The sequence below is a fragment of the Microtus pennsylvanicus genome, chromosome 3 (assembly GCF_037038515.1).
Source record: "Microtus pennsylvanicus isolate mMicPen1 chromosome 3, mMicPen1.hap1, whole genome shotgun sequence".
Lineage (NCBI taxonomy): Eukaryota > Metazoa > Chordata > Mammalia > Rodentia > Cricetidae > Microtus > Microtus pennsylvanicus.
In genome coordinates this window covers 8,513,652-8,541,556 of record NC_134581.1, presented here as the reverse complement: position 1 = coordinate 8,541,556, position 27,905 = coordinate 8,513,652, and the positions used below count along the sequence as shown (strand labels likewise).

Below are 27,905 nucleotides of genomic sequence, written 5' to 3'. Positions count from 1 at the left end.
TAAAGGTGGAGAGAGATATGGAGAGAGGGAGGGAGAGGGGGAAGGAGGGGGTGGGGGAAAGACTAGACAGGAAGTTCTGACTCCATGATGGAGTTTTAAAGAGATGGCCTTTGAAGTGGTTGAATCTGGAAGTGTCAGAACTGAGTCACAGCTGGTACCCCATCTGCTTCACGCCAGACAAGCTGTGTAGCAGGAGGAACAGAAAGGCCACTCCTGGACTGTCGCTGTAGGCAGACATTTGGAGGTTGTGACACTCGGAGGGACGGTGTTAAGACACATTTCTCCAGGGCTTGGGTGGATGTAGATGGCAGAAGCGAACGGAGGTTAAAGCGAAGCTCTAAATCTCTCCAGTTTTACTGAGAAAGCTTATCTTGGAGAAAGAGTTACCCCAAAGCCCGTCACGGGTGGGCATACGGTGCCATGTGAGCCTGGTGCCTAGAGTTCCGCCCTCCTGGATCCCATGTTAAAAAGCCAGGTGAGGCTCCACACACCCATAATCCCAGCTCTGGGACACAGAGACCGGTGGATCTCACAGCCACCCTGGCCAGCCAGCCTAGCTGAGTGGACAAACGTGAGGTTGAATAAGAGACCCTATCTTAAAAGGAAGGTGGAGAAAAACTGAGAAAGATACCCGCTGCCAATCTCTGACCTATAAGAGCACAAACACATTTATGCACACACATACACACACACACGTGAATATGTACACAAATGCACACGCAGAAAAGAAGCTTCAAACACTTTTCCTTTTATCTATGTTAAGTATTTGTAAAATTGAAGTGTAATTAATTCCGTGTAATAAGGTATATAAATATGGCTCACTCAGCTTATAGCCAGAGGAAGCTCAAACTATTTCTAGAACCCAGAGGCTCCTTGTACCCCTGCCAGTTAAAAAGCCCCTCCTTGAGGTACCAAAACCGTACCTCCATTCTACAGATGTCGATGCTGATTGCCCTTCAAGTGGAACCACGCTGTGCTAACCTTTATGTGGCCAGCTGCTCTCCTTGTCCGCAGGAGCCACCGGCACGCCAGTGCTGTGTAAGGAAGTACTTTGTTTTCCATTTACAGACCATCCAAGATTTTTTAACCAGTTGTATGCTGGGCTTGATTACTACTCCTTGGCAGCCCGGATTCTAACAGAAGCTCTGAACCCAAGCATGTAAGTACCGGGTGGCTGGCGGTGAGCGATGGATGTTAACTCTGGAAGTTGGTTTCATAAATTTCACTGTAATGATTTGTTTTGCGAAGTCTAACCATTAGAAATGTCATAGTCCTAGGACTCCAAGCCGTATAGGAGGAGGTGTTTTCTGCAGGTGGAGCTAAGAGATAATGCTGGACATGCCTATCAATCAAACGGGAGACACCTGGCACAGCAGCTCTCCACTAAGAAGTCATGTCTGTGCTATCTATTAGAGACAGAATAGAAACAAGCCTTGGGCCAAGGGCTTGACTCAGTTGGGAAAGTGCTTGCCTCACCAGCACGAGGACCTAAGTAGGGCCCTCAGAACCCAATCAGGATACTAACTCAGGCTTGTCATCCTAGCTCTGGGAGCCAGACATGGGAGGTCTGCCTGGCCTACTTGGTGAACTCTAGGCCAGTGAGAGATCCTGCCTCAAACAACAAGTAGATGACTCCTGAGGAACCATGGCCAAAGCTGTACACTGATTTACACACACACACAGACACACACAGACACAGACACACACACAGACACACACACAGACACACATAGACACACACACAGACACACACAGACACACACACAGACACACACACACACACAGACACACACAGACACACACACACAGAGACACAGACACACACACACAGACACACACACAGACACACACACACACACACAGACACACACACACACAGACACACACACACACAGACACACACACACAGACACACACACACACACAGACACACACAGACACACACACACACAGACACAGACACACACACAGACACACCTACTTTTGATGCTGTCCTTCGAAATGACAAAGTCTGGTGAAAGAAAGACACGTAGTAAATTGCCTTAATGTGGATGGATGTAAAATCCAAACATCCTTGAGAGACAGGTGTGTTATACTATTAACATAAATGGAGGAAGGTTTCCTAGTTAGTCCCAGGAAAGTTGCTGAGAAGAGGGGACGGCTAAGAGAAGGGTGGGAAAGAGTTAACCCCGTGAAGTTCAGAGGGACACGTTCCAAGTGGTGGGAGGCAGCGTGCCCCAGTGAGAACAGCATGTACAAGAGTCCTGTGGTGGGAGGCAGCAGGCCACTCTATGTGGAAAGGTCAGTGTGGGGGTAGCCGACAGAGTGACGGGGTTTATAGCAGGAAACAAGACCAGAGAGACCAAGAGAAGAAACGTGTTGACCTTGTGGAACATGCTTATGAATCATTGCACATACATATGAAGCTCTTGCAAGTCAACATTATTTGGTGACATTTGCAATCTAATTTTTTTTTTTTTTGCTGAGGAATGGGGAGATGACTCAGTGGGTAAACTTGACAACCTGAATTGTTCAGAGTCTCTGAACTCACACAAAAGCCAGATGCAGTAACAAAAATGTCTAGAACCCAGTGCATCTGTGGGAAATGGAAGGGAGGGGCAAGACAATCTCCAGAAACTACTGGGTCAATACGGTGTAAGCTGGGGTGTCTCAAAGTGGAAGGAGAGGATGAAATGGAGAGATTGTCCTCTGATCTCCATGTGCTCATTATACTACACACACACACACACACACACACACACACACACGCTCAAGTATCAAAGCAGACTAGATAGGATGAATTAAGAGGGTATTTCCTTTGCCAAAGGAGAGATGGTAGCAGTTTGGATTCCGACTGAAGTGTAAGTGGAAAGAACTGGGGAAAGCCGGTTGCAAAGACAAAGCCTGAATACAGGGCTCCGCCATGGCAGTGCTTGGTAGACAAGCGTGAGGACCCGAGCTGGAGCCTCAGTACCCGCTTCTAGTCCCAGCACTGAGAAGGTGGAGGGAGATGAATCCCTGGCCTTCCGTGACCGGTCGACATAGGCATAAGGGCAATCCCAGGTCCCTGTGAGAAACCTTGTCCCCAAAACCACCTTTGGCCTTCTCAAACACATGCATACATGCCCATGTGTATCTGCACACACAGGTTAGTCATACACATATGTACACACACTTAGAAGATGACATACATGTAAAGGGGTGGATAAGTGTTAGATCTTGGAAATGAGGCTTAGGAAGAGATTTCTTAGCTAATGCCTAAGCCCCAGCCTTTGTGGTGTGTTACAGCTGTGCTATTAAATGGTACCAAACACGGGACAAGAGCATCGGTTTTCAACAGTGTAGTGGATGAGGCAATGCCGAAATTTCCATTTCAGGTGTGGGCCTTCACGGCCGCAAGGACTTTGAGATAGTGAAGCACACTGAGAGATCTCTGGGCCTGGAATTCTGATAAGGATTTTAAGAGGTGTAAATGTGAAAGAGATGGGGAGGGGGGAGAAAGAGTGGTTAAATGGTGGGTGTGGATGAGGTTCCCCAAGCTGGTGATTCCCACTTGGAATTAACTCGAGGACCCCTGGCTTCTACACAGACTAATGAGACACCTATGCTGTGCGGGTTTAGTGGCTTCAGGGAGCAGTCAGGGTGGAAAACCACATCTCGAGGGCAAACAGAGTGAGGAGAGAAGGGGACTCAGGGCCTTGGGAACAGATATGTAGATATCTATCTAGCCTTTAATGGTTAGGAGGGAGAGACTCAACCATAATGGAGGGAGGGAAGAGGGTGAGCCAAGAGTGTAGGTATGGAAGCCACGGAAAAGGGTGTGTACAGTACAGTGTGGCATTGAACAGATAACCAAGGCAAAGGCCGACAGCTCCTGGATTACTGATAGAGATGTGGGGTGAAGTCATGGCCATGATGCTGTCTCCACGGAGGACAGGCGTAGGCACTGGGCTCCGGGGTGGAAGGCTCAGCAGTAGATCATCAGAAAGAATAACCAAGTTTCACTCTTCAGCTCTCTCTTGCCAGAGTTCTATATCTCCTTACTTGAGTTATTCAACCTGGCACATCTAGAGGGCTGTGATGTGAACACTGCTGCCCTACTGGACCATCCTCTCACCACGTGCCCAACCTCCTGTGTGTCTATACCCCCTCCTCCATCTCATGCCCATTGCCAGTGTAGAGTTGATCTAATTTTCAGTAATAGATTTACAACAAATTGAGTGATTATTTTTATCCATGTTTCAGCTCCTATATACAGCCTTTCACACATTCTGTGTGCATGTGAACTGATTTCACACCATGGCTGGAAATTTAGCCTGTCTTATGTTCACAAGAACCCAACACCTGTAGAGTGCTTGATGCACAGGCAGACCCTACACAGTAGGCATTTGGTTCTTTTGCCTTTGTTCCAGAACTGTCCCCTCCAGATGTTAAAATAGTTGCATCAAAAAAAAAATTCTACAACTGGAAATTTAGACACATCTACTTAGCCTATATATTAGAGTATACATTTTTTCAGATGCAATTTAATGCAGTCGCCTAATTATAAAGGAGGCTGGGGATATTCAGCTACTCAGTTATCTGGAGAAAGAAGATACTTACATAGTACATAACAAGGCACCATAGTTGATGGAGTTTGGGGCGCTGCTCTGGAACTGGGGAGCTACTCTGGCTGGAGTGCACAGGACAGGTGGTTATTAAACACATGGGATCATCATGAGGGACTGGAGAGTGAGGAAAGAGCAGGGAGGGTAAAGGATGCAAGTCAGACTGTCACACAGGCTCAGTGACAATCTTCACTAACCCCAGAGAATCTCTACAAGGACCGGGCATCAAGGGTAGAACCACAGAGAGGGGGAGCTGTAAGGCAGTTCCTTCAGCTGAGGTGAAGGTCACCATAGCAAGGCTCTCTGATGATGGTACCCAGGCTAGAGCAGGAAATCAGATCAGTAAAACCATCACACAATGAGAGATACTCATAGGACACTTTATATCTGTGCAGGTATAGCTAACGTGGCAGAAGAAGCCATGTTCAGGATGCAGAGCCCCCATGTGCAGACAGTGTACTCATGGTAATGACCCAGACAAACATGGATACCCAAATGATAGCTTCTCTTTACTTAGCATCAACAGCCAGCATCCTAAGTATCCAAACATTTCTCATGGCCGACACACAGATGATACTCAGCCCTCTTCTTCACTCATGGAATTGAAGGTTCCTGAAGTAGCTGGCATAAGGCTACCAGCTATGGACATTTAAGCATGACTAGCAGTATCCCCGCTGGAGACTTCTCCAGGTCCAAGGGATAGATCTGCAGAGACTTCCTCCACTTGGCAGCCATTGGGTTTCAGGACCTCTCTCTGTGCATTTCTCTCGGGACCCCAAAGGGATGTTTTGACTCTAGTCATAGAAGTGAAGTGTTTTTTATATCTGTCTAGTTATACGTATGAGGTGTCCCCAGTGTTTCTGTTAGTGGAAGAGGCGGTTCTGAAGAAAATGATTGAATGTGTTGGCTGGAAAGAAGGGGATGGAATATTTAATCCAGGTGAGTACCTTTGGCGACCTCCATCACCCTTCCATTTGGAGCATCTAAACTTCTATTCAGTTGGGGACCTCTCATTGCAGACTCGCACATGACCAGAAAGTTGACTTACCGTGGAGCTGACACCTTTTCATAGCATGATTGAAATTTGCATAAATGCATACTTGGCAAATGAGATGTCTACAATTTAGGACTTACATAGCTACACTTAAGGCTTTTAGCTAGCACGAAGGAATTCCTCAGCTGCTGGGAGTTTACAGAGATACTTCTTCGTCCTCTATGTTTGTCAGGCAATGTTTCTGCAGGTTTCCAAACCATCTAGGTTTATTCTACAGAGTTTTTCTAGGGCTGGAGACGAGCATGTGTTTCCATTTTAGTGTCACCAGAGAGGTGACAGACAGAGTGACAGACAGGATGTTGTAAACAACACAGCTTTGGATGCTCCTTCTAAGTTCAGGCCCAAAGATTGAAAGTTTTAGTTTGGAAAAAAAAAGTCCTAAGCAAAAAGGATGGACCTAAATTTCCCTCTTTTCTGAGATAAAAAGCTCGGCAATTGCAGACATCCAGGAGAGTCTGGATGGGACATTGGGGTGTTTGGGTGACCCTCATGGTGAATTTTTCTTAGACAAGGGTAGTCCTAGCTGTCCATTGTTCCCCTGTCTATTTGCTTCTGTGGGTGTTAAGACTTCATGCTGTGAATGTGACATTTAAATTTTGTCTTTGCAGGTGGCTCGGTGTCCAATATGTGTGCAATGAATTTAGCTAGATACAGATATTACCCTGATGTTAAGGAGAAGGGCCTGTCTGGTTTGCCAAGATTAATCCTTTTCACATCGGCAGAGGTAAAGCATCATTTTTGATGCTAGGTTCATTTTTCTTCTTGAGAATGTGTTCGTCAAAAGGGTTCATTTGCCTGAGGACTCCTGTTGTGATTTTTATCCTATCTACATGTGATTGATTTATGCCTACGTATGATGTATCATTTTATTTTCAAAGGAAAATCAGATTATTCTGGTTTGATGACTCCTGGCTGCTCAGTTTTGGTACAGCAACCTTATTTAAAGTTTATCGTCTAACCACAGGGTGCCCATACCCAATGAATACACATCTACCTACCACAACCCTTATACCTTGGGCTCCAGGGACATCATGGAAGGGGTGGAAAGATTGTAAAGGCCAGAGGACCAGTATGTCTGCCATAGACCACGTCTCCTACATCTAACAGGAAGCTGCACCCATGAAATCTCAACAGTATAATTGGCTAGACAAGACCTTCAGCATGACAACATTAGTTGTGTTTAATGTAGATTGGGGAGATCTGCCAAGACCCCACTCCTGGATGAAGTTAATAGCTGCTATCCTCTCCAGGGACAAGTCCCCTGAAGGGTTATCTAGTGGTCAGCACTAACCACATGTGCATATGCACAGGAGTAAACGGACACAGCAAGGGGTGTGTGTGTGTGCATGCGTGTGTGTGCACATGTGTGTGCATGCGTGTGTGTGCTCACGTGTGTGTGTACACAGATTTCATTTGAAGGGCCAATTCTTCTCTCTGTGAATCTTTGCCTTGAGTATCTTGCTTTATTGGAACTCAGGTCATGACTGGTGTCAGATGTGTTCTCTGCTTACGATTCCTAGCAACGTTGCTTTGATTGAGTGGTGTAAGGGGTTTCTATCTTTCTTTTCAAGGTGGAGAGAAAGGCAGGGAATTCAGTAACAACTGATGTCATTTGGACCACAATCCCACATGCACGCACACACATATACAATCACATGCACACACAGAGAGACGGACATACAGTGACACACACATACAATCACATGCACACACAGAGACGGACATACAGTGACACACACACACAATCACATGCACACACAGAGACGGACATACAGTGACACACACACACAATCACATGCACACACAGAGACGGACATACAGTGACACACACAATCACATGCACACACACAGAGAGACGGACATACAGTGACACACACACACAATCACATGCACACACAGAGACGGACATACAGTGACACACACACACACACACAATCACATGCACACACAGAGACGGACATACAGTGACACACACAATCACATGCACACACACACAGAGAGACGGACATACAGTGACACACACATACAATCACACGCACACACAGAGACGGACATACAGTGACACACACAATCACATGCGCACACACAGAGAGACGGACATACAGTGACACACACATACAATCACACGCGCACACAGAGAGACGGACATACAGTGACACACACACACAATCACACGCACACACAGAGAGACGCACATACAGTGACACACACACACAATCACACGCACACACACAATCACACGCACACACAGAGACAGACATACAGTGACACACAATCACACGCACACACAGAGAGACACACATACAGTGACACACACACACAATCACACGCACACACATACAATCACATGCACACACACAGAGACACACATACAGTGACACACACATACAATCACACGCACACACAGAGAGACGGACATACAGTGACACACACACACAATCACATGCACACACAGAGAGACGGACATACAGTGACACACACACACAATCACATGCACACACAGAGAGACGGACATACAGTGACACACACACACAATCACACGCACACACAGAGAGACGGACATACAGTGACACACACACACAATCACATGCACACACAGAGAGACGGACATACAGTGACACACACAATCACATGCACACACAGAGAGACGGACATACAGTGACACACACACACAATCACATGCACACACAGAGAGACACACAGACAGTGACACACACACAATCCTGTGTCACCAGAGTTCTCACATCTTATCTCTCTGTTCCCTGAGGCACACAGGAAGGGTGTGGTTGAGTACGTGGATGTTGAACTAGGCCACCCAGGTTTGATCCCAGTCTCCAGCACACATTATCAGAGTGACCTTAGCAAAGGTGGTTGTCACCTCTGGGCTTTGCTTTCCTAATTTGTAAAACAGTGCATCAGTTGCTTTTTGCCTCAATTTACCCCCAAATCCAGCAGTCTGGAACTGTAGCTGTGTGACCAATTCTAAGTCTCTCTCCACCTGGCAGGTTGTGCCATTCATGGCTGGGCTCTTTGATATGGCTGGTACAGGGAGGGCCCAGTGGGGTGGTCCCAGTGATCCCTCTCTACCCTGTGAGCCCTGTGCACAGCGTATTCTAACAGGCAGTGCAATCTCCTCCCTGAGAAAGCTGGGAACATGCCAGCCGTCGAGTTCTAGGGTCAGAACCCGTGCATTCTCAGTCTGGACTCATTTTTGTAGCAAAGCCAGATGCATCTTGGACCCTGATCCAAAGGCAGAAAAGGCAGAATCTGATGCTGAGTGCAAGGTCTCCTTAAAAAGTGTCTGGAGCAGGGCTCCCTGAGCAATGGACCCATGAAAGCAACCCAACAGCCATACAGTGTTGGTCAAAGAGCAGATGCTTGCAAAGACTGAATGGGTTATTGCCTGTAAAGTGGGATCTGCCCCACATTAGAAGAAGAAGTAGCATTGTCAATGGGAGGAGAAAGATACAGCCCCAGTGAGATGGTTAGAAAAAGATGGTCCAGATGAAGGGCAGTCTTGTCTGAAAGAGGCCTGTCCCCCTGTATTCTACTTCTGCGTATTTCCTGTGGGAACCTTTGTTCATTCCTAGGTCAGGACCAATAGCTATTCTGTCAAAAGCTTGAGGTGACCTCCCATCCAAGTACTTACCAGGCGTGGCTTTGCTTAGCTTCCAAGGTTAGACAAGCAGGGCACAAACACAGGTGACTTGGAAGAGGAAAGTGGAATATTAGGCCTGGAATGTAAGAGTGGGTGGGGAGGGGTGGAGGAGCAAGACCCGCCCAAACAAAGCATGTAGGAAAACCTCAAGAGGAGACTTTTTACTTTTTATCCTACTTAAAATGGGAACAACAACAACGAAAAGAAACGAAGTAAAATCTGAGCGTGGCCTGGGACTTCCAGTCAAGTGCTGTGTTTTCCTCCTGCCTTCTGCTCTGGGAAGCTCTTCACTGACAGGAGAGCAGGAGCCAGGGAGGCAGGCCCCTTTGAAGGCTCACCTGGGTGGTACCTCTCCATCTGTATCTCACCTTGGGCACTGTGGTTCTTCATAAGCTGTGTCTTCCCGAGGCAGAGGAGGATGTCTGGAACTGTGAGAACACTTACACACCTGGAATTATTGTGGCACAGGGTTCCCCTTCCTCTGTTACAGCCCACTCTATTTGAGACTTAGAGACCCAAGTACTAGGAGATACGGTGCAGTTTCATCTCCTGGGTGGGCTGATGGAAGCCTGCTCCTGCCTTCTGCTCCATGCCTTTCCTCACTCTCCATCCTCACTTGGTTTAACACTTTTTTACTAGTCTTTTTATGGAAGAGATGCCCCAGAAAAAGGAAGAGATTTGATGGAGCCTGAGAATGAACACGCCCATGTGGATGATGGGTAGTCCAGGTGAAAGTGGTGAGAAGACACTGGGTTCTTAACTGGTTATGAAGTCAGAACACAGTAGTGGTCTTTCCAGTCTCCCAGGAGGCATGGGTGGCTGACATGCCAGCAGAAATTGGGTCCAGAAAACCAAAGAACAGGACATAAATCCCATCTGCATGAGCTTGCTTTTGCCTTGAGTTGTTCATAGAGTCAACCATTCCACCCTGATGCTACCCACAGCTTCTTCCTTTCCCCGCTCGGGGTCAGAGCATCTGCATTGCTTTAATTTCCATTTTAATGACCACCCCTTTATTGCTTATTATAACAATCCAGCCCACCATTTAGTTAGGAAACAGAATTACTCAACGTTGTGTTGAGGCAAGCTCTCAAGGCTTAGGAGAATCATTGGTTGCACATCGTTGAGTGCTCTTAGTTTCGTTAGAGGACACTCAGCAGCCCACAGTCTCTTCGTGGTTCAGTTTCTTTCTTATTTTCACACTGGCCTCTTGGGTTATGGAATGTGTATATCTAGCACAGAAGGTGTTTCTGCACACTCCCCTTTCCGTCTGTAATTTGCCTCTTGCTATTTACCAGCAAGACCATCACAGTAGACTCCTGAACTGTCACCACATCCACAATATCCTCTCCAGTGCTGCAAGGAGACATTTGGAGAGAAGTCGTGAAATTTAAGGGTTGTGACTTGGTTAAAACTTTGCTTCGAGCACCTTGTGTGCACAGTGCTCATGGGGTTTTAAGGTTTATGAGCAGAGCAAATTATTTTTAGAACCAACACAAAACAGAGATCATTGTCCAGCACTACAAGATGAGGGCTAACAAAACCCCATTAACTTCCAGGCAGTTCCTCCTGAGCATGGTTGTCACTAGGCGAGAGTGTAGGATGCTTGTCTCAAACTGGTCCTCCTTCAGCCTTGCACCTTAGGGCTTCCCTGGTGAGATATTTGTCTGGAATGCAAGAGTGAACAGCTACTCACCCCAGATAGGGCACATATGACACAGCAAAGACACAATGTCACATAGTCTGGCTGGTGAACCAGTGGACTTACTGGAGTTACTTAAAGGGGCATGGGTGATGGGTAAGGTGTTGCATACAGGAGCATCCATGCCCCAAAGTCAGCAGCATCTGAAGTCAGCCCAGCAAGGTGGGACTTGTGAAAGCCGACTCCCTGGGGCTGGCTGTCAGGTGACTCAGCTATCTGTAGAGTCTCTTCTTCCGGCAACAGTTGGTGCTCTTACAACTTTGAAGAAGGACGTCATGAGTCTCCAAAGTTTCAGGAGCTCTCTGGGTCTTGTTGGTTTCCCTTATGTACTTCCTGAGCCTTAAGGGAATGTTTTCGTTCAGAGGGAATAGCTACATAACATGCCCTGAGCTGGAATGGGATGGATCCCAGGCCTTCCCAACAGAAAACAAATGCCCTTTTAGATGATGTGGGGACCTTGAGGAAAGGTCATCCATCTTGGTGGACCCTGGCACCATTAGGAATTTGTCTAACTTTATGATCTTGGAGAAATCTTCAGAATATTTCTGCTCTCCCTCCCTGAAAGGATAACACAGATAAACTCTGCCCTCCTTACCTGAAAACGTGAGCATCAAATTAGTCAGCGCTAGACCCATCGTATTCAGGACACAGCACACACCAAGGTGAAATCACAATTCATCCTGAAAGCCAAGATCGGTCACGGAAAAAGCATCCTCGCAAGACCCAGAAAGCACAACTTCAGCTCAGGGCTGACTTTCATGTTGGCACTCGATTGTTGCTTCACCTTCATGGAAACTAATACCCCCTGGGGTGGGGATGCCTTCTTTGGATTTACAAAGCCCATGGGGAGTCTGGGTTTTAGAATGCCGATTTATCTTTGGCTAGTCATGGGAACAACCACCGTTTACTTAAAAGTGCAAATATTAGTTCTCAGGTCATGCCATGGGTTTCCCTTCCCCCTCAACTAGTCAGCATATCTGTTTTTTTTTTTTTTTTTTTTTTTTTTTTAATTTTTCGAGACAAGGTTTCTCTGTAGCTTTTGCTTCCTGTCCTGGAACTAGTTCTTGTAGACCAGGCTGGCCTCGAACTCACAGAGATCCGCCTGTCTCTGCCTCCCAAGCGCTGGGATTAAAGGCCTGCGCCACCACTGCCCGGCTTTTGTTTTTTGTTTTTGTTTTTGTTTTTTTTATTTTTCGTAGTCAGCATATCTGAAGTGCCATTTTATTTGTTTTCTCCACTTCCAGGACCCTTCTCCAAAACTCCCAAATGTCGTACACACACACACACACACACACACACACACACACACACACACAATCTGTTCCTCTGTATTGGAGGGTGATACCGGTTTGTTCCTGGCCCCAATGTCCTGGGCGTTAACTCCATGACCTTTGTTCTGGATTTTGTTTAGTTGGAGACAGTGTGCTGTTTCTCATGGGGAGGGGGCTATGGCTTTCCTTCCAGCCACACGTCGCTGGGGGCAGGCTAGCATTTATCACTAGGAAATCAATAGCTGTTGGGCTGGCAGAGCCCTCATCTCTGGTGAGAAATATTTCACCCTGGCTATGTCACCTTAGTTACAGCAGGCTCGCTACCTCCAGCCAGCCCGACTGCTGTAGCCAGTAGACATTAATTACATTTTTTAATGTACATTATTGCCATCCGATATGCATATGTTCTGTGACACCCTGAAATAAATACATCCTGCGGGCACTTGGGATGTGTCCTGCTTGATATTTGGAAATTAATTATTTAGGATGGTCCCATTTTTCCTGGTGGCATGACTCCTTCTGCATTTTATTTTTACAGGGTTTTAAAAAAAGAACTTCCCATTTGACAAAAGGAGGGAAAAATTACCACATTTGAGGGAATATATCAAGTTAAGTGTGAAGGCATGACTATTCTTTTAATGTATTCATCCTTACAAATTAAAGCAACTTTTTTTTGACAATAATGTTCCTTATCGTCTTTGTTTTTCTGGCATGAAAAAAAAATGAATTGACCACCTGTCCCCCTTCATACACAAAGAACAGCATCTTCAATGTCTGCATGCTAATTATGTTGTAAGCTTTGAGTGGTAAGGGTAGAAGCTTAACTGTCTCCAGCCTTATCAGTGTTTGTCAATAAGAAATAGGCTACATTTGCCAAACCAACATGGACCTCATTTTTGTCATGATGGAACACACTTGTTGCCCCCGGGGTCACTTTGGTTCATGTGATGTCAGCCATATTCCTATAGGTCTAATTTCAGCCTTGCTCTCCCTGTTAAGAACTGGTCAAGAGTCTGAGCTCTACTTCTAACCCCATCATGTTTTCCCTAGGAAACAGTTAAGCAAAAAAGTTTGTTCCTTTTGAGGTGGCATCTTGTCTTTCCTCAGAGGGTTTCCAGTTGGCGGTAGACTAGATTCTAAGCTTCCACAAGCTCACCCATGACAGGAATATCAATAGAAGCTTTTCTTAATCCTACAGACGCCAAGAGCCTCCAGGGGCCATGTTTGTGCCATGCATTAAGCCGGGTTCACATGTTAACCTGTTTCTTTCTGTAACAAGCTGGTAGCATAGGCTTTATTGACATGGTGCTTTCTGGCTTGGCAAACCCAGTCTTCAAGAGTTCATTATTTATTTAAGGTTTCAAAAGTGTCACCTTCTTGACCCTGAAGTCAGGGGTCTCTGCCATTCCATTAAGCAGCTCAGTTCAATTATCATTTTCTTTTCTCTTCTATGCAATCATGTTCCAAAGATCACGCTACGGCATAAAGACACGCTGTGGTTTAGATAATAAATAATACATGTTCCATGCTCTGCGGTCATCGCTCTCCCTTCCCCCTCCCCCTTGAATTCAGTGTCATTACTCCATGAAGAAAGCGGCCTCCTTCCTTGGGATTGGCACTCAGAACGTGTACTTTGTGGAAACAGATGGAAGGTAACAAGGACAGGGGTAGAAGCCTCATGGGTGGAGGTCGTGGGTGGAGGGAAGAAACCCTGCTATCTGTAAGCACTTCTGTGGCCTGTTAAGACCTGTCATAAATGAATGTCTTAACTCTGTATCCCCAGAGGTAAAATGATACCCGAGGAACTGGAGAGAGGAATTGGGCAAGCGAGACAAGAGGTAAGACTGAGAGATGGAAGAGAAGGGGGTGGGGCAGGCATCTGCTGATGAGGCAGAGCATCGCGAGATGATGCAGACCACCAGCAGCGTTCTACCAGCCAGTGATAGAAGAGCATGTGCTGCGGTTAACGAAGGGAACTTGACAGCAGTCTTACACATGTTCTGTTTCCTGGCGCCTGGCTCTCCACATTCTTGGGCTCAAACAGGCATGTCTGTGGTGTCTGTAGAGTTGTGTGGGCGGGTCTCCATCTCTCCCTGCCCTCATTTTCAGGATTTCTTGGTCTAGCACTTTTATGCTAGAACGTTCTATCTTCCTGAACTGCTTAAACAGAGAAAACCTGGCCATGCTTACTTGCTGTGACCCGGCAAGGCTGACCTTGACGCAGAATTCTGAAAATGTGCCTGGCTGCTATGTTCACCTGATTACTTCCTGGGTCCAAATACTTGGGAGTACCTCTATTATCTTTCTACTGTTTCCTCCCATTTGACCCTCCTTTCTGCCCACTGCTAATGGAGCTATAGACTGCTTTAAACAGGTGTTTAATGCAAATGGTCTATTCACTTGAAGATGGATACATTTGTTACTTTAAGCCTTAACATTATATCTCTGCTGCTACCCTCATCTATTCAAATTTCATAAAACTACTTCACCTGGGGTATGCTAAATTATTATATGTGGCCCAGAGTTATATTATACTAAAATTTTTTAAAGTTACATTTTGTTTATTTGGAGGGGAGAAGGTGCATGTCATGGTTCACATAGGGAGATCAGAGGACAGCTTTTGAGAACTGGTTCTCTCCTTTCACCATGTGGGTTCTGGGGATCGAACTTAGACTTTCAGGCCTGGCAGCAGGTATCTTTATTCTCTGAGTCATCTTGCTGGCCTTGGAGTCCATACTTAAAGGTCTGTTTTTATTGTAGATGCATTATCTTCAGATGCGCATCCTCAAACCTACACATACCTTTCTAATTAACATCTTCATACCGTGTAGACACAAGCATTGCCCGGGGGTTCACATTATCACACTCTCGCTTTGGGTAAAAGTCTCCAAAATACTGTCAGGTATTTGTTTTGTTTTGTCGTTTTCTTCATTTATTTGTTTTCTTTTCTTACTATGAACCTCAGATACTTCCTTTTAGATTTATTTTCACCCTTTCCTTCCCAAGTTCCTGTTGAAAGGAGCTTTGATGATGCTAAGCATGCTCAATGGCTGTGGGTGCTGAGCATCCTGCATGCACGGGTCATATTCTTCTTCCTCCCCTTGCTTTCTCAAGCCACCTGTTCCTCTTCCCTTCCATTCTGTTCTTTTCCCCAATCCTTTCTTTCCCTCTTGCTTTCCTCCCTCTCTCTGTCTCTATCTATCTATCTATCTATCTATCTATCTATCTATCTATCTATCTATCTATCCATCCGTATTCTTTTAGATTTTCTATTGTAGATGGCCTCAGACATTTTCAGAGCAGAGGTAGCCCGCCTCTGACCACTCATCATTCAGACTCAGCACTCACTGAGATAGTTCACTTTCTCTCCCACCTCCACCCACCACTTCCACCACATCAAAGTCTGTCAGACCCAAACCTCTGGCATAAATAGCTGCGTATAGCTGTAAAGTATAGTAGCACTCTTACCTTTTAACTAGTACTATGATTGTATTTAAAGGTAATCACTTACTATAATCAAATATTCAGTCTATATTAAAAATTTCCCTTTATTTAAAAAACAATAGCTTTCTTTGTTTAAGGAAGAATTCACATAAGGTTGCTATATTATATATGGCTGGTGGTCAGATAAAGTTTTGAAAAATAAATAAAACAGGGAAAAAAAGGAATGCTAGAGTCTGAACTCAGACCTTCATCCTGGTGCAAGTAGTGGCCTTATGCACTGAGCTACCTCTCCAGCTTAAGATGGGATAATTGTTAATACAATGTGATTCAATGAAGCTAATCAGCACACCTAGTATCTCAAGTACTTATTAACTTTATGATAAGCACATCAGCAATTCAGTTAGTAATAATGGCAAGTATACTACATACTTATTAGTTATAGGCATCATCCTTGGAGATATTTTCTTCCTGTGAGGACTAAGCACCTATTCTATTCTTTGTCCATCACCTCCTCATTTCCACATATGCCAGCTTCTGGCCACACCACTCTGTTCCTTGACTCTATGAGTCTCATTGCTCTCAGTTCAATATACTAATGACAGCATATTGTATTTTCCCTTCTGTCATTGGCTTATTTCACTTAGAAAATATTCCTTAAACCATGTATGCTGTAAAAGATAAATATCTTCTTTATACAGAGTGATTTGTATTCCACTATGTATAAATCTCATATTTACTTTGAAATTGTTTCTTAATAAAGGAAATATGGCTTGCTAGTTCAAAAAAAAGTTTTGCTAATCCATAGCTTCTTCCTCCTCTAATTTTATGCTCTGACTTGATGTGGGGAAGCATTCATGTCCCTGGGTAGCTTACACTGAGGCAGAGAGACTGATTCTCCTCTGCACCATCTCTTCTTGTGTCTCCTGTAATGTGGTGCTTACTTACCTCCATGGGATTCAAGTAGAATTTATTTCCAAATTTTATGTTTTGTTCTTCCTTGGGGAGATGCCCCTGCCTCCTTCTGCGATGGATGACATTGGTCAATGGAGCTTAGTATTTCTGGGGTCCACCCATCCACTATCAAGTCCCCCCCCCCCAGTGCACCTCTTGGATTTGGCTGCCCTGCTGAGCACTGGCTGGAGCAGTCCTAAGGAAGGTGACTTTGGAACTGACTCTCCCACTCTTTCCTCATTCGTTGGCAGGCTGTCTACCACAAACAGAACTGCTTCTTCATCACTACTTAGTCTCCCCAAGGAGATGATTTTCCCATGCTAGAAGGATAAACATTTCCTTGTTTTGCCTGATTTCCCAATCCTCAATATTCTGCGATCATTTTCTGCCCTCCCTTCAACACAGCCTCGTGTGTTAGTGTCATTAGCAACTCATATTTCTAACAGAGTTGGTTTGATTCCATTTAATCATTTTCTTTTCCACAATTTTTTTGGCTTGTTTTGACACCCCAAGTATAAGAAGCTACCATAATTCTGGAGTTGAGAACCCGAGAACAGAAGTTTTTGAAAAGTGAAAATTGCTTCAGGCACGTTGAAAAGGAGGGCAGCAGGGAAACGCTGGTGCCTCTGCCCAGTTTCCTTTGAAGTCAGTGTCTGCATGGGCATGGATTCACCAGCAACCAAGCTTGCATCCATTTGGAGACAATACCACATGATGGGAGACTTTGTGGCTCAGACCTGCCTGTCTGTGTTCCTTTCTTATTACTTCAGACCAGGCAGCTGAGCATCAGCATGGGTTTTTGTGCTGGGGTTGAACTCTCTGAGCCACGACAACCTATTAGGACATCTTTTAGGCAGTGGCCTTTGCTTGACACCATTATGAAGACAGTGCAAACTGCAGGGCACCAGCTAAGTAGTTATTGACCAGCCCAGCGAGCGGGACCACTGAGTATTTCTGAGGGAATTTTGAGCATGAGTGTTTGAAGTGACAAACTTTCTTATAAACTACAAGCTCCCAGGCAGCATGCAATCAATACTCTTTCCCTGAACTTTGTAGGTAACGACAAGAAAGGATGAAGGAAAAACACAGAGAAGGCTAAATACACACACACACACACACACACACACACACACACACACACACACACTTGTGATTTCCGGGACTATTAAAAACAAGTGATTTGGTAGGGAAAGAGAACCCCTGAGAATCTTCTACTAGCATACACAGGTGTTTTCTCATGATTGCCAGAGCATCATACAATTTATGGGGAAGAGCACACCAATAAAGCTACCTGAAACAGTTTTTAGCAAATAACTTTTTGTGCATTGCTTTGAATGATTGATGTGACTCTGTTCTCATTTTGTTTAGGTCACTGACATGATAAAGACTTAATCAATTGTGGTTGAGTACAGGGAAGAATTACCCAAGCTCATGGTTCCTCAGTGGGGGCTCCTGGCCTGGCTCTGAAAGGGTTGGGGTAGACCAGATGTCTTCCCTGATGACAACTGGATTCATTCTGTGATGTCACTCTGACTCCTGGGCATCTCAGTTGGGGGATGTGGGACCCACTTTCCATTGAGAAATAACATCTTTCTGTCAAAAGGTCAGTTAAATTGTAGTAAGTTTGGTTCAAACGCAGGTGCCTACAGCATGTGAGGAGCTAAGACTCTGTTGCAATAGCAATGAACTTCACCATAAAACTGAGGGGAAATCAGCTCTGAGCTAAAGAGAGCAAAACAAAGTTCAGAGGAAATAAAATGGTAGGAGTATCTTATTCCTCAAGTGTTTTGAAACCCTCGAGTCCCACAGTATCACAGTGGTCTGTAAGTTGTCTCTGTCACAGTAAGTAACACACCTCTGTCACCATGCTGGCACTGATGTTTGGAAGCATCCCTTTTCTCCTGTTCCCTTACCTGATGGGCATGAAGCCTGTTGGTATGTACAGCATACATGGCTAACTTGCTTGGATTGTGTTTCATCACTGTGTTATACTCATGATCTCCCTTTTCTTGCCCATGGTCCACTGACATCTGCTCAGTTTACAAGATGCAGGCATCAGCTGTGAGAGGAGGGTACCAAGACAGAGATGAGGCAGGTCCTCTTTCCCACCATATCCAGTGAACCTAACCATGGCTGTCCCCATATGGACAACCCTCCCTGTGAGACTGCCTCTTCTCTCTGTTCACAGCTTGTTCTGTGTCTATACTTGATTTTATCTTTGCCTGGCAGCTGTATTTACTTAGACAACTAGACACACCTACATGGTTCACCCCTAGGACCAGAATTTTGCCTACCAGTCCTGACTCTGCTTATTTTGGTGAGTGGGGGCAATGCAGGCCCTATAGAAGCCCAAGCTCTTTCCTCAAGAGCAATCAGGAAGCTCAAAGCCCAAACAATGACATTTCATCACTACCAGTGGGTTTAACCACTTTGGACCTGGGCTGTCACCAGAGCATAAACCTGATAGACAGAATGCAACCAACAGAAACTGACAGTGATAATCTTGATTCTAGCCATTGATGTGGACCAATGGAGGATCAAGTTATAGCATTTTCTCACTGTGCTGAACCTATTTATAATGACCAGAGGCCACATAGTATGGGTGTCCAAACTCTCACTGAATCTACTATGACCTCCAAAGAGGCCCTGTTTGTATCCGGATGCATAACCCCTGTGTTCACCAGCTTACAACAGGGTGTATTTCACAATGATGGTGACACTTTTCTTTGTGATTGGCTTCTTTCTTCAGGGGGCTGTACCATTTCTTGTCTGTGCCACTTCTGGTACCACCGTGCTGGGTGCCTTCGACCCTCTGGATGAGATTGCTGAGGTCTGTGAGAGGCATGGCCTCTGGCTCCACGTGGATGTAAGTTCGTCTGTGTGTCCAAGTCTGTCTAACTTCCAAGTTCTTCCTAGTTTCTCCTACCTTCTCAACTTCTCCTACCTTCCCAGCTTCTCCTGCCTTCCCAGCTTCTCCTACCTTTCCAGCTTCTCCTACCTTCCCAGCTTATCCTACCTTCCCATTTTCTCCCACCTTCCCAAATTCTCCTACCTTCCCAGCTTCTCTTACCTTCCCAGATTCTCCTACCTTCCCAGTTTCTCCAACCTTCCCAGCTTCTCCTGCCATCCCAGCTTCTCCTACTCTCTGAATGTAGAAGCTCGCTACTTTCAGCTGTGCTTCTCACATCTCACTTGGGAAACAAACATGCCATTTCTTTAAGGCTTCCCAAAGGTTCTAAGAACTCACATCTGTTTTGATTTTGTTCTCTGTGTTGCCTGGAATGTTCTCCTTTCCCATGAGCCATCCTTTTGGTCCTGTAAGTCAACAAAGTAGTGCAATGCTAGGGGAACAGCGCCAGTGAGACCAGGATGCTGTGATTTGTGTTCTAATCCACATCATCTTCATTGTGCTCAGCTCTGTGTTTGCAGTTGCTTGGGCTGCAGGGGGGACATGGCTGATAAATCTGGAGAAAATATCTTCTGGCTATAAAATTATATGATTCTAATCAGTGAGAAAATGAAAAAACCTATCCTACATTACATAATTACATGTCTTAATTAAAGCAGGTTTTAGCTGGATTCGTAATAGATAATTGTTTGAGGGAAATTGATGTAATTTATGTTCTTCATAATTTTCTAACTTAAAGGGCTAGATTTTTTCTAATTTCATTTCATAAGTCCTGAGGCTGTTCATATTACATTTTTTCTAAGCTAAAGGTAATTTTTATTTAAGGTTTACTTATTCAGGGTTAAAAAGTTGAATTCAGCAAGCTAAGTGTGCTTGGCCTGGCTCTTCATTTCTTCCCTTCCCTCTTCTTCCTTTTCCTTTCTTCTCCTTTTTTCATCTCCCTTACCTTTCTGCTCCCTTCTTTCCCTTTCCACCCCTCCCATCCTCTCCTTCTTCTCCCTCCCCTTCCTTGTTTTCCTCTTCTTACTGCCTTCCCTTTTCTTTTTTCCCTTCTTCCCTCTTTCTTGCCCACTCCTTTCCTCCCCCATCCCCCCTTCCCTCCAATTCCCTCCTTCCCCTTCTCCTTTCTTTTTATTCCTTCTCTCTCTTCTTACCCTGCCTCTTTCTCTCCCTCCCTGCCTCCGCCCTCCTTTCCCTTCTTTCTTTTCCCTCTTCCCCTCCTTCTGTTCTTTCCTCCTCTCGCTGTTTCTTTCCCTCATTGCCTTCTCTCTCCCCCTTCTCTCTTCTTTCTTCTTTCCTTTGATATGAAGATAGACTTTGTGGATTTTAATATAGCCTAGAAAAGGAATGGTTGGACATGATCATGAGGCTTCAGTATATCTTCCTGGGCAGGAGAGTAGTCCAGATGTTCCTGATCTGAAGAAATAAGCCATAACTTGCTGAGCAGAAGATGGCCAGGCATTAAGGAGATATCCCTGCATATAATTTTATAGTGCAGAGAATTTTATTCTTTTAAAGTCAATTGGGTATAGAATGATCTAGAGAGAGCACTTGAGTAGATGGTAATGTTGGGTGAACCAGACACGGGAGTCACAGACGCAATTAACACGCCAATAGCAATACTTCAGGTAGATTATTTTTGACTTTGCTAAATGGAGCCTGAGTATTTGTGTCTGTTCACTTTTTAACTTACACCTTATTGATTTTTATCACCTTAGAAATGTGCTAATACTTAATGCCCTAAAAGATAATGTGAAGTGAGCACTTTTGTTAAGCACGGAAATAAGGAGAAACAATTGAGCACATCAGCATTATCCTTAGATGCTTCACTCTCAGGAGAGAAACGTCAGTGTGAGTTATAAGTTAAGAAGAACATAGTAGCTGTAGTAGCTTTGGAATTAAAAATGACCTGAAGAGATTTATGTGGCTTAGTCAGAATTTTAATTTATTACCATGAGGGAAAAGTTGTGTTTTTTAAATTAAGGGTTAAATTTTGAAGAAAATACTTCATTAAAATATTTAAGCTACAAGAGCTTATTCTGCTTGCATATAATGGACATCTAGAAACGTGCATTATATTAGATCCAATTTGATCAAAGACTCTCTGAATAGATGAAAAATATTTGAAAAGAAACAAACACATGATCCTTTATTGTGGCAGGTGTCTAATTGTTGTATAGTTTGATCACAATAGAATGTAACTTATCTTTAGGAAGCTTTGTATGATCTACACAGTCCATTAATGTTAAAGGCTACCATGGTTGTTTTGACTTCTCGTACGTTTTTAAGGGAATTAAACTCATTCCAGTTCTGTTGATTTCTCTTTCCATGCTTCCTGTGTTAGAATTAATGTGAGACCCCTCAAGGACTGGTCACCTTCAAAGCAGGGCTTGGTGGCATCTCTTAGCCCTCAGGTTCCCATCAGAACTTCTCCCTCCCACAGTTGCCACAATTCCTTAGGACATATAAGCACTCTAGCTTTCTCAACTTTAAAAATAAGGTCTCATGACTTGATACATAGGCATAGATGGCCTTGAAGATCCTTCATCTTCCTGTCTCCACTTCCCAGGTGCTGGGACTACAGGCATATGCTTTTACTCACTGTTTAGGTAGTGTAGAGCCTTGTGAACAGACAAGCACTCTGTCAGCTAAGTTACATCTCCAGCCTATACAGTCTTTAAACTCATGGGTCTTGGAGGCTATGAAATCTTGGTTCTACTCCTGCCTCCACTTTTGTTTCAAGGTTAGCTCTATTTGTTTAACAACCAGTCAGTAAGAGAGAAATATCTTGTGATGCCTAGCATGTGCTAAGAACTCAATAACAGTCCTTAGTAGGGTAGAAAGTTAAGCCTGTTCACCATAAGAGTGGATTGATGTTGAAGATTCTAGAGTTAGGAACTGAGAAAGGGAACTAGTGAGATGTAGGACCCTGCCATCAGCAGTGTTATTTTTTCCTCCTTTTAAATCCATTGAGAAATAAAATTGTTCATGGGTGCTCCCTATTTCACCCAGTGACTTTGTGAATTGATAGAAGAATTTTTGTTAGGGCAAATATAAATACGGCTCACTAGGGTTTGGAGGTATTTATTTGGGGGTGAAGAAGAGTCAGGAGTTGTATGAGAGGTAGGGTATGAATCTGGTTAACTGCATGGGACCAGAAGGGATATGACCAATATGTCCTGCTTGCTTCTAGCCTCAGCACAATGTGGCCATTGTGAGGCCTGTGGGATGTGGCAGTATGGGGGTGGTAGGAAGGACACTAAGTGACAACCCAACTTCCCAATCCTTTCCATGGGAATTTGGGTATTCGCAAAAATTCGAGAAACACCAGAGATCATGGGGTTTTGGAAGATTTTGTTGAATCAGAGCTGTAGATAAAGGGTTCCACCGAAAGTCCAGGGTCTGAACCTTCATGATCTGCTCACTCTTAGGGTTGTACAGGACTCTGATGCTGGAGTAAATTCAATCTCAAGCTTATACTGTATGACTCTCTGGCCTTGCCCTTGTCCCCGCCCTGAACGAAAGAGTTATTCTGGAAGAGACTTAAGGCCACTGGTGGCTGGTGTAGTATCTTAGCTACCAAGGCAGCTTTAGCAGTATTTTAAGAATGGAAAGAGTGTCTCTTCTCCTTCCTCTTCTATCTCCAGAGTGCACACAATCCTGCTGCTTTTTTTTTAACTTCAGCTTCTATCATCTACCTTTAAACTTACTATTGAAAGAAAATAGTGTTTGCCTGCTAGGCAGCTGTTGAGCTCAACTGTTGCTGGAAGCACCCCACTCCCCTCAACTCCCCATGTTATACTCTCTGATTTGCCCACATGATCACTTTGATTAAACCATGATGATGTCAAGTAAAAAGAATGGGGTTGGGATCCTCAGTCTGATTTTGATTACCCATGATACCTCAGACAATCGACCTAGCACTTCTGAACTTTAGTTTTCCTGTGAAAGTAGAGATGACCATATGTCTGCCCTTTAATGGATGCTGTGGGGTTTCCTGGGGATCCCAGAGCAGTCAGCAGGGGTCAGGGTCAAGTGCTCCCAGAGTCTCTCCCTGCAGTCACCCTTCATTGTCCTTCAGAATTTTCAAGAGCCAGATCAGCTCCTGAGTGCTCCCTTTTGGATTCCTCCTCCCTTCCTTCCTGACCATTTACTGTGAGACTTCCCATTTCTGTTCTCTCTCTCTGTTCCATCCTCAGGTGCTCAGGGAGTCCTCTCCCCAATAAGTAACTCCCTGAAGTTCCAAGCTCCCTCTCTCTTATCCTATGTTATGTTTGCAAATATTTCTGAGAATCAGTAGGCCAAAAGGTCTAATCTTCCTGATAGGATACATCTCCTCCTACCTGATCCCTATTGACCTTCTAGCCACGTTGCCAACAATGTTCTCATTCATCACTAGAATGCTAGCCTTTGGTTCATGACTCACAGTATAGTGTATATAGCAGCACTGTGAAGATGCCGTCTGTCCTAGATGCACGACATCAAGAGGGCAGAGGCTGCATCTTTTTAACCTTTTTCTGGTCCATACAAAGCTCATCTGGCTATTAATATGCCCACTTCTTTTGTGTAACTTCACATCTATGAGCCAATGGGGGCCCATTTACTCTACTGGGTTTCCGATTGCCTGGTTAGAATGCCTAATCAAACTCTCCAGAGTTCAGATCTGTGAACAAGATACCAAATGAAGTCCTAAATGATGTGTGTGGGGTTGCTATGGTAGCTCATGGGTAAGCAAGTAACTTAAGTAACTTTTGGGTGTCTAAATATCTCAACAGGCCTCTTGGGGTGGCTCAGCTTTGGTGTCAAGAAAGCACCGCCAGCTCCTGCATGGAATCCACAGGTAAATTTAGTTTCCTGTTTTGCAGTTGACTTTTATTTGGGGGGGGGGACAGTGTTAGCATGGCCCCATCTGAGTGGCCTTTAGAAAACAGACCATGAGGGCTGAGGAGAGAACTCTGTTAGCCACATGATTACCAAAGGACCTGAGTTCATCCTCCAGGACCACATAAAAAATTGCCATGTGTGGTAGCATGCACGTGGAATCCCACTGCTGGAGAAGCAGGCACTGGCCGAGCCCAGGGACTCACTGCTCTGACAAGTTAGGCTAATTGGCAAGCTCTGGGCCAACAAGAAACTGAAAAATTCACAAGGCCAGGTGACATCCTGAGAAACGATGCCTAAGTTTGACCTCTAGCCTCTCTAACCTCTCTCTCTCTCTCTCCACACATGCACACACACACGCATGCAAGCACACACACATGCACACACATGCAAGCACACACACATGCACACACGCATGCAAGCACACACGTGCACACACACATGCAAGCACACACACGCAAGCACACACACATGCACACACACATGCAAGCACACACACATGCATGCAAGCACACACATGCACACACACGCATGCAAGCACACACACATGCACACACACGCATGCAAGCACACACACATGCACACACGTGTGCACACACATGCACACACACACACCACATGACAGAAATTATTTTTCTGAAATAAAACAGCCCCCAGATTGGCCCTGTTCCTCAGATGTGGAATCCCAGGGACCGGTAACTTGTACATGGGGTCTCATTGGTTCTTTCCTTCTCTGGCAGTAGCTAGCCAAGCCCCTCTCTGAGCTCTTTCTCTGACCTTACAGGGCTGACTCTGTGGCCTGGAACCCACACAAAATGCTGATGGCTGGAATCCAGTGTTCTGCTCTACTTGTCAAGGACAAAACTGTAAGTTTCCTCCGTGTTCTTCAGAAATCCAGTGAATTCAGTCCCCAAATGTTTGGAAGCTACAGTGTTGCTCATTCCTTGCTGTCTTGGACTAATAAGATGATCCCCAGGAAACGACTATGACCTTGGAATGAAAAATAGACTCAGATAAAGAACTCAGATAAATTTCTCCCCAGTACCTAAGAGGATTTGATTGACACATGATACAATCTTATTAACTAGTGCAAAATGGTCTCTTACACTCTCATTTGGTTTATATTTTAAAGCTGGTATTAAATGTTGCTTTTCCCCCCATTTCCCATTGATTGAGTCTGGGATTTAACTCATCTCAAAGTTTCTGTTCACCGGGAAAGTGGAGCAGATGTGTGTCTCACATTAACTCGTATGCTTAATATGCTCAGCTGGGGTTTAGCGGAGCGTTTCTGTGTGAGGAGATTAGGTAAGGACTGATCGTAGGCTCCGGCTTGTTGGGAATAGCTTGCTCAGGAAGAGTCAGGTGCTAGTCTGGATGACTGGGAAGCAAGTGGGCAGGGGCTGCTTAGCTCCTCTTGGCCAGAGGCATACGCGACATGCTTCTTGTGGGTTAAATAAGGATCCTGTGGGAAGTGGCCCAGGCTGAGAAGTGCTACTTCATTCTTAGAAATGCCTCCTCAAGATCTGCGTTCAGCATGTGGGGGATCTTTCCCAGCCATCTGTTTACATCAGAGGGGGACTCCCTTTGCCAATCTGAAGATCAGTTCTGTTATTTTTTAAAAGGAGTTTTATTGCAAGTGAAAACATATTTGAGACTTGAAGTTTTACTCTTGCCTGTGGAGATATTTAAATGACTTTTTAAAAAAGTAAATAAACGTGATATCGTTATGTTAGCACCCTGTGTATTTAGACATGGCCAAGAACAGTGTCCATCCAAAACTAAGAAAAGGTTTTGCATCTACAGGAGTAGCTACTTTCAGGGATCTGAACTGCCTCCAAATGTTTTGTTAGATTGGTTGTAGTTGACTATTCTCAGTTAGTTGTAGTTGACTGTGTTAACAGGTTGGTTATAGTTGACTGTCCTCACAGGTTGGTTATAGTTGACTGTCTTCACAGGTTGGTTATAGTTGACTGTCTTCACAGGTTGGTTATAGTTGACTGTCCTCACAGGTTGGTTATAGTTGACTGTCTTCACAGGTTTGTTATAGTTGACTGTCTTCACAGGTTGGTTATAGTTGACTGTCCTCACAGGTTGGTTATAGTTGACTGTCTTCACAGGTTGATTATAGTTGACTGTCCTCACAGGTTGGTTATAGTTGACTGTGTTAACAGGTTTGTTTTAGTTGACTGTCTTCACAGGTTGGTTATAGTTGACTGTCCTCACAGGTTGGTTATAGTTGATTGTGTTAACAGGTTGGTTATAGTTGACTGTGTTAACAGGTTGGTTATAGTTGACTGTTCTCACAGGTTGGTTATAGTTGACTGTTCTCACAGGTTGGTTATAGTTGGCTGTCCTCACAGGTTGGTTATAGTTGACTGTCTTCACAGGTTGGTTATAGTTGACTGTCCTCACAGGTTGGTTACAGTTGACTGTCTTCACAGGTTGGTTATAGTTGACTGTCTTCACAGGTTGGTTATAGTTGACTGTCTTCACAGGTTGGTTATAGTTGACTGTCCTCACAGGTTGGTTATAGTTGACTGTCTTCACAGGTTGGTTATCCATGACTGTATTACATGCCACTTGACTTTTTGGTTTAAGTTTGAAAACTGTGGCTTGACTGTGTTTGGAACTGGAGGTGGCTTAAGACTACCGTGCCATTTTGAGTCAAAGACACTTAAGTTACTCACAGATTCATATTTAGGACATGATAGAAATAGGTGTAAACTCAACTTCCTTTTGGACTAGATTCAAGGACAGAACAGCCCAGATGCACGCTGTGTGCCAGGCAGTTGGCATTTTCTTTCTCCCTCCTCATCCGACCTGAATGACAAATGATCTGTTGGCGTGACGCTCTCAGCAGTGGAAAATTTAGACAGAAAGTTCTGAGTAGTCTTTATATAACTTCCTAGCTGCTCTGTCCTTTCTCCTTCCTCCAATCATATTTGAATGGCCTATCAAAGAATTGGCTCACATCTATGTAAGTAGACAATTACACTCCTTCTGAATCATACACCTCATTCACAAGGGGTACGCCTTTATGTTTGGAAAGTGAATTCTTTCCTAAATTTCAATGCAAACAACAGAGCCTGCTCAAGCAGAATGATTGAGAGGTTGACAGAGCTGCACTCTCTGTGTGAGGAATTGGGCACTTGAAGCAGTTGTTCGAGTTTTCTAAAGGAAAAACTCATTTTTTATTTAAATGGGATAGAAAGCTCAGCAATGAGATGAGAGAAACGGCGATCATTTCTGGAAGTTTGGTTTTTGAGGGTGTCTGTCACGTTGACACCTGCTTCCTGTCCGTGGTTCTGTCTCACATTCAGTCAGTCCCTCAGCCAATTGACTCAGCTGACCCAGACAGACCCTTCTCTCTGCTTATTCTAGAATTTGAGCAGTGAGTGAGAGACTTTCCCCACAGTCAGAGAGCTCATA

The 27,905-nt window shown here is 44.7% G+C and overlaps 1 protein-coding gene across 5 annotated transcripts in view; it reads left to right on the top strand.

Moving 5' to 3' along the window:
• Gadl1 (glutamate decarboxylase like 1) overlaps positions 1 to 27,905 on the top strand; it is a 179,039-nt gene that overhangs the window by 40,446 nt on the left and 110,688 nt on the right. For 4 of the 5 annotated variants that reach the window (XM_075964241.1, XM_075964239.1, XM_075964240.1 and 1 more), the window contains exons 4-11: positions 1,069 to 1,159; positions 5,440 to 5,546; positions 6,270 to 6,385; positions 13,865 to 13,944; positions 14,076 to 14,130; positions 19,437 to 19,553; positions 24,371 to 24,435; positions 25,261 to 25,342. In XM_075964241.1, the coding sequence (XP_075820356.1) occupies positions 1,069 to 1,159; positions 5,440 to 5,546; positions 6,270 to 6,385; positions 13,865 to 13,944; positions 14,076 to 14,130; positions 19,437 to 19,553; positions 24,371 to 24,435; positions 25,261 to 25,342 (713 nt within the window). The remainder of the gene's footprint in view (positions 1 to 1,068; positions 1,160 to 5,439; positions 5,547 to 6,269; positions 6,386 to 13,864; positions 13,945 to 14,075; positions 14,131 to 19,436; positions 19,554 to 24,370; positions 24,436 to 25,260; positions 25,343 to 27,905) is intronic. The other variant, XM_075964243.1, reaches the window with a different exon arrangement.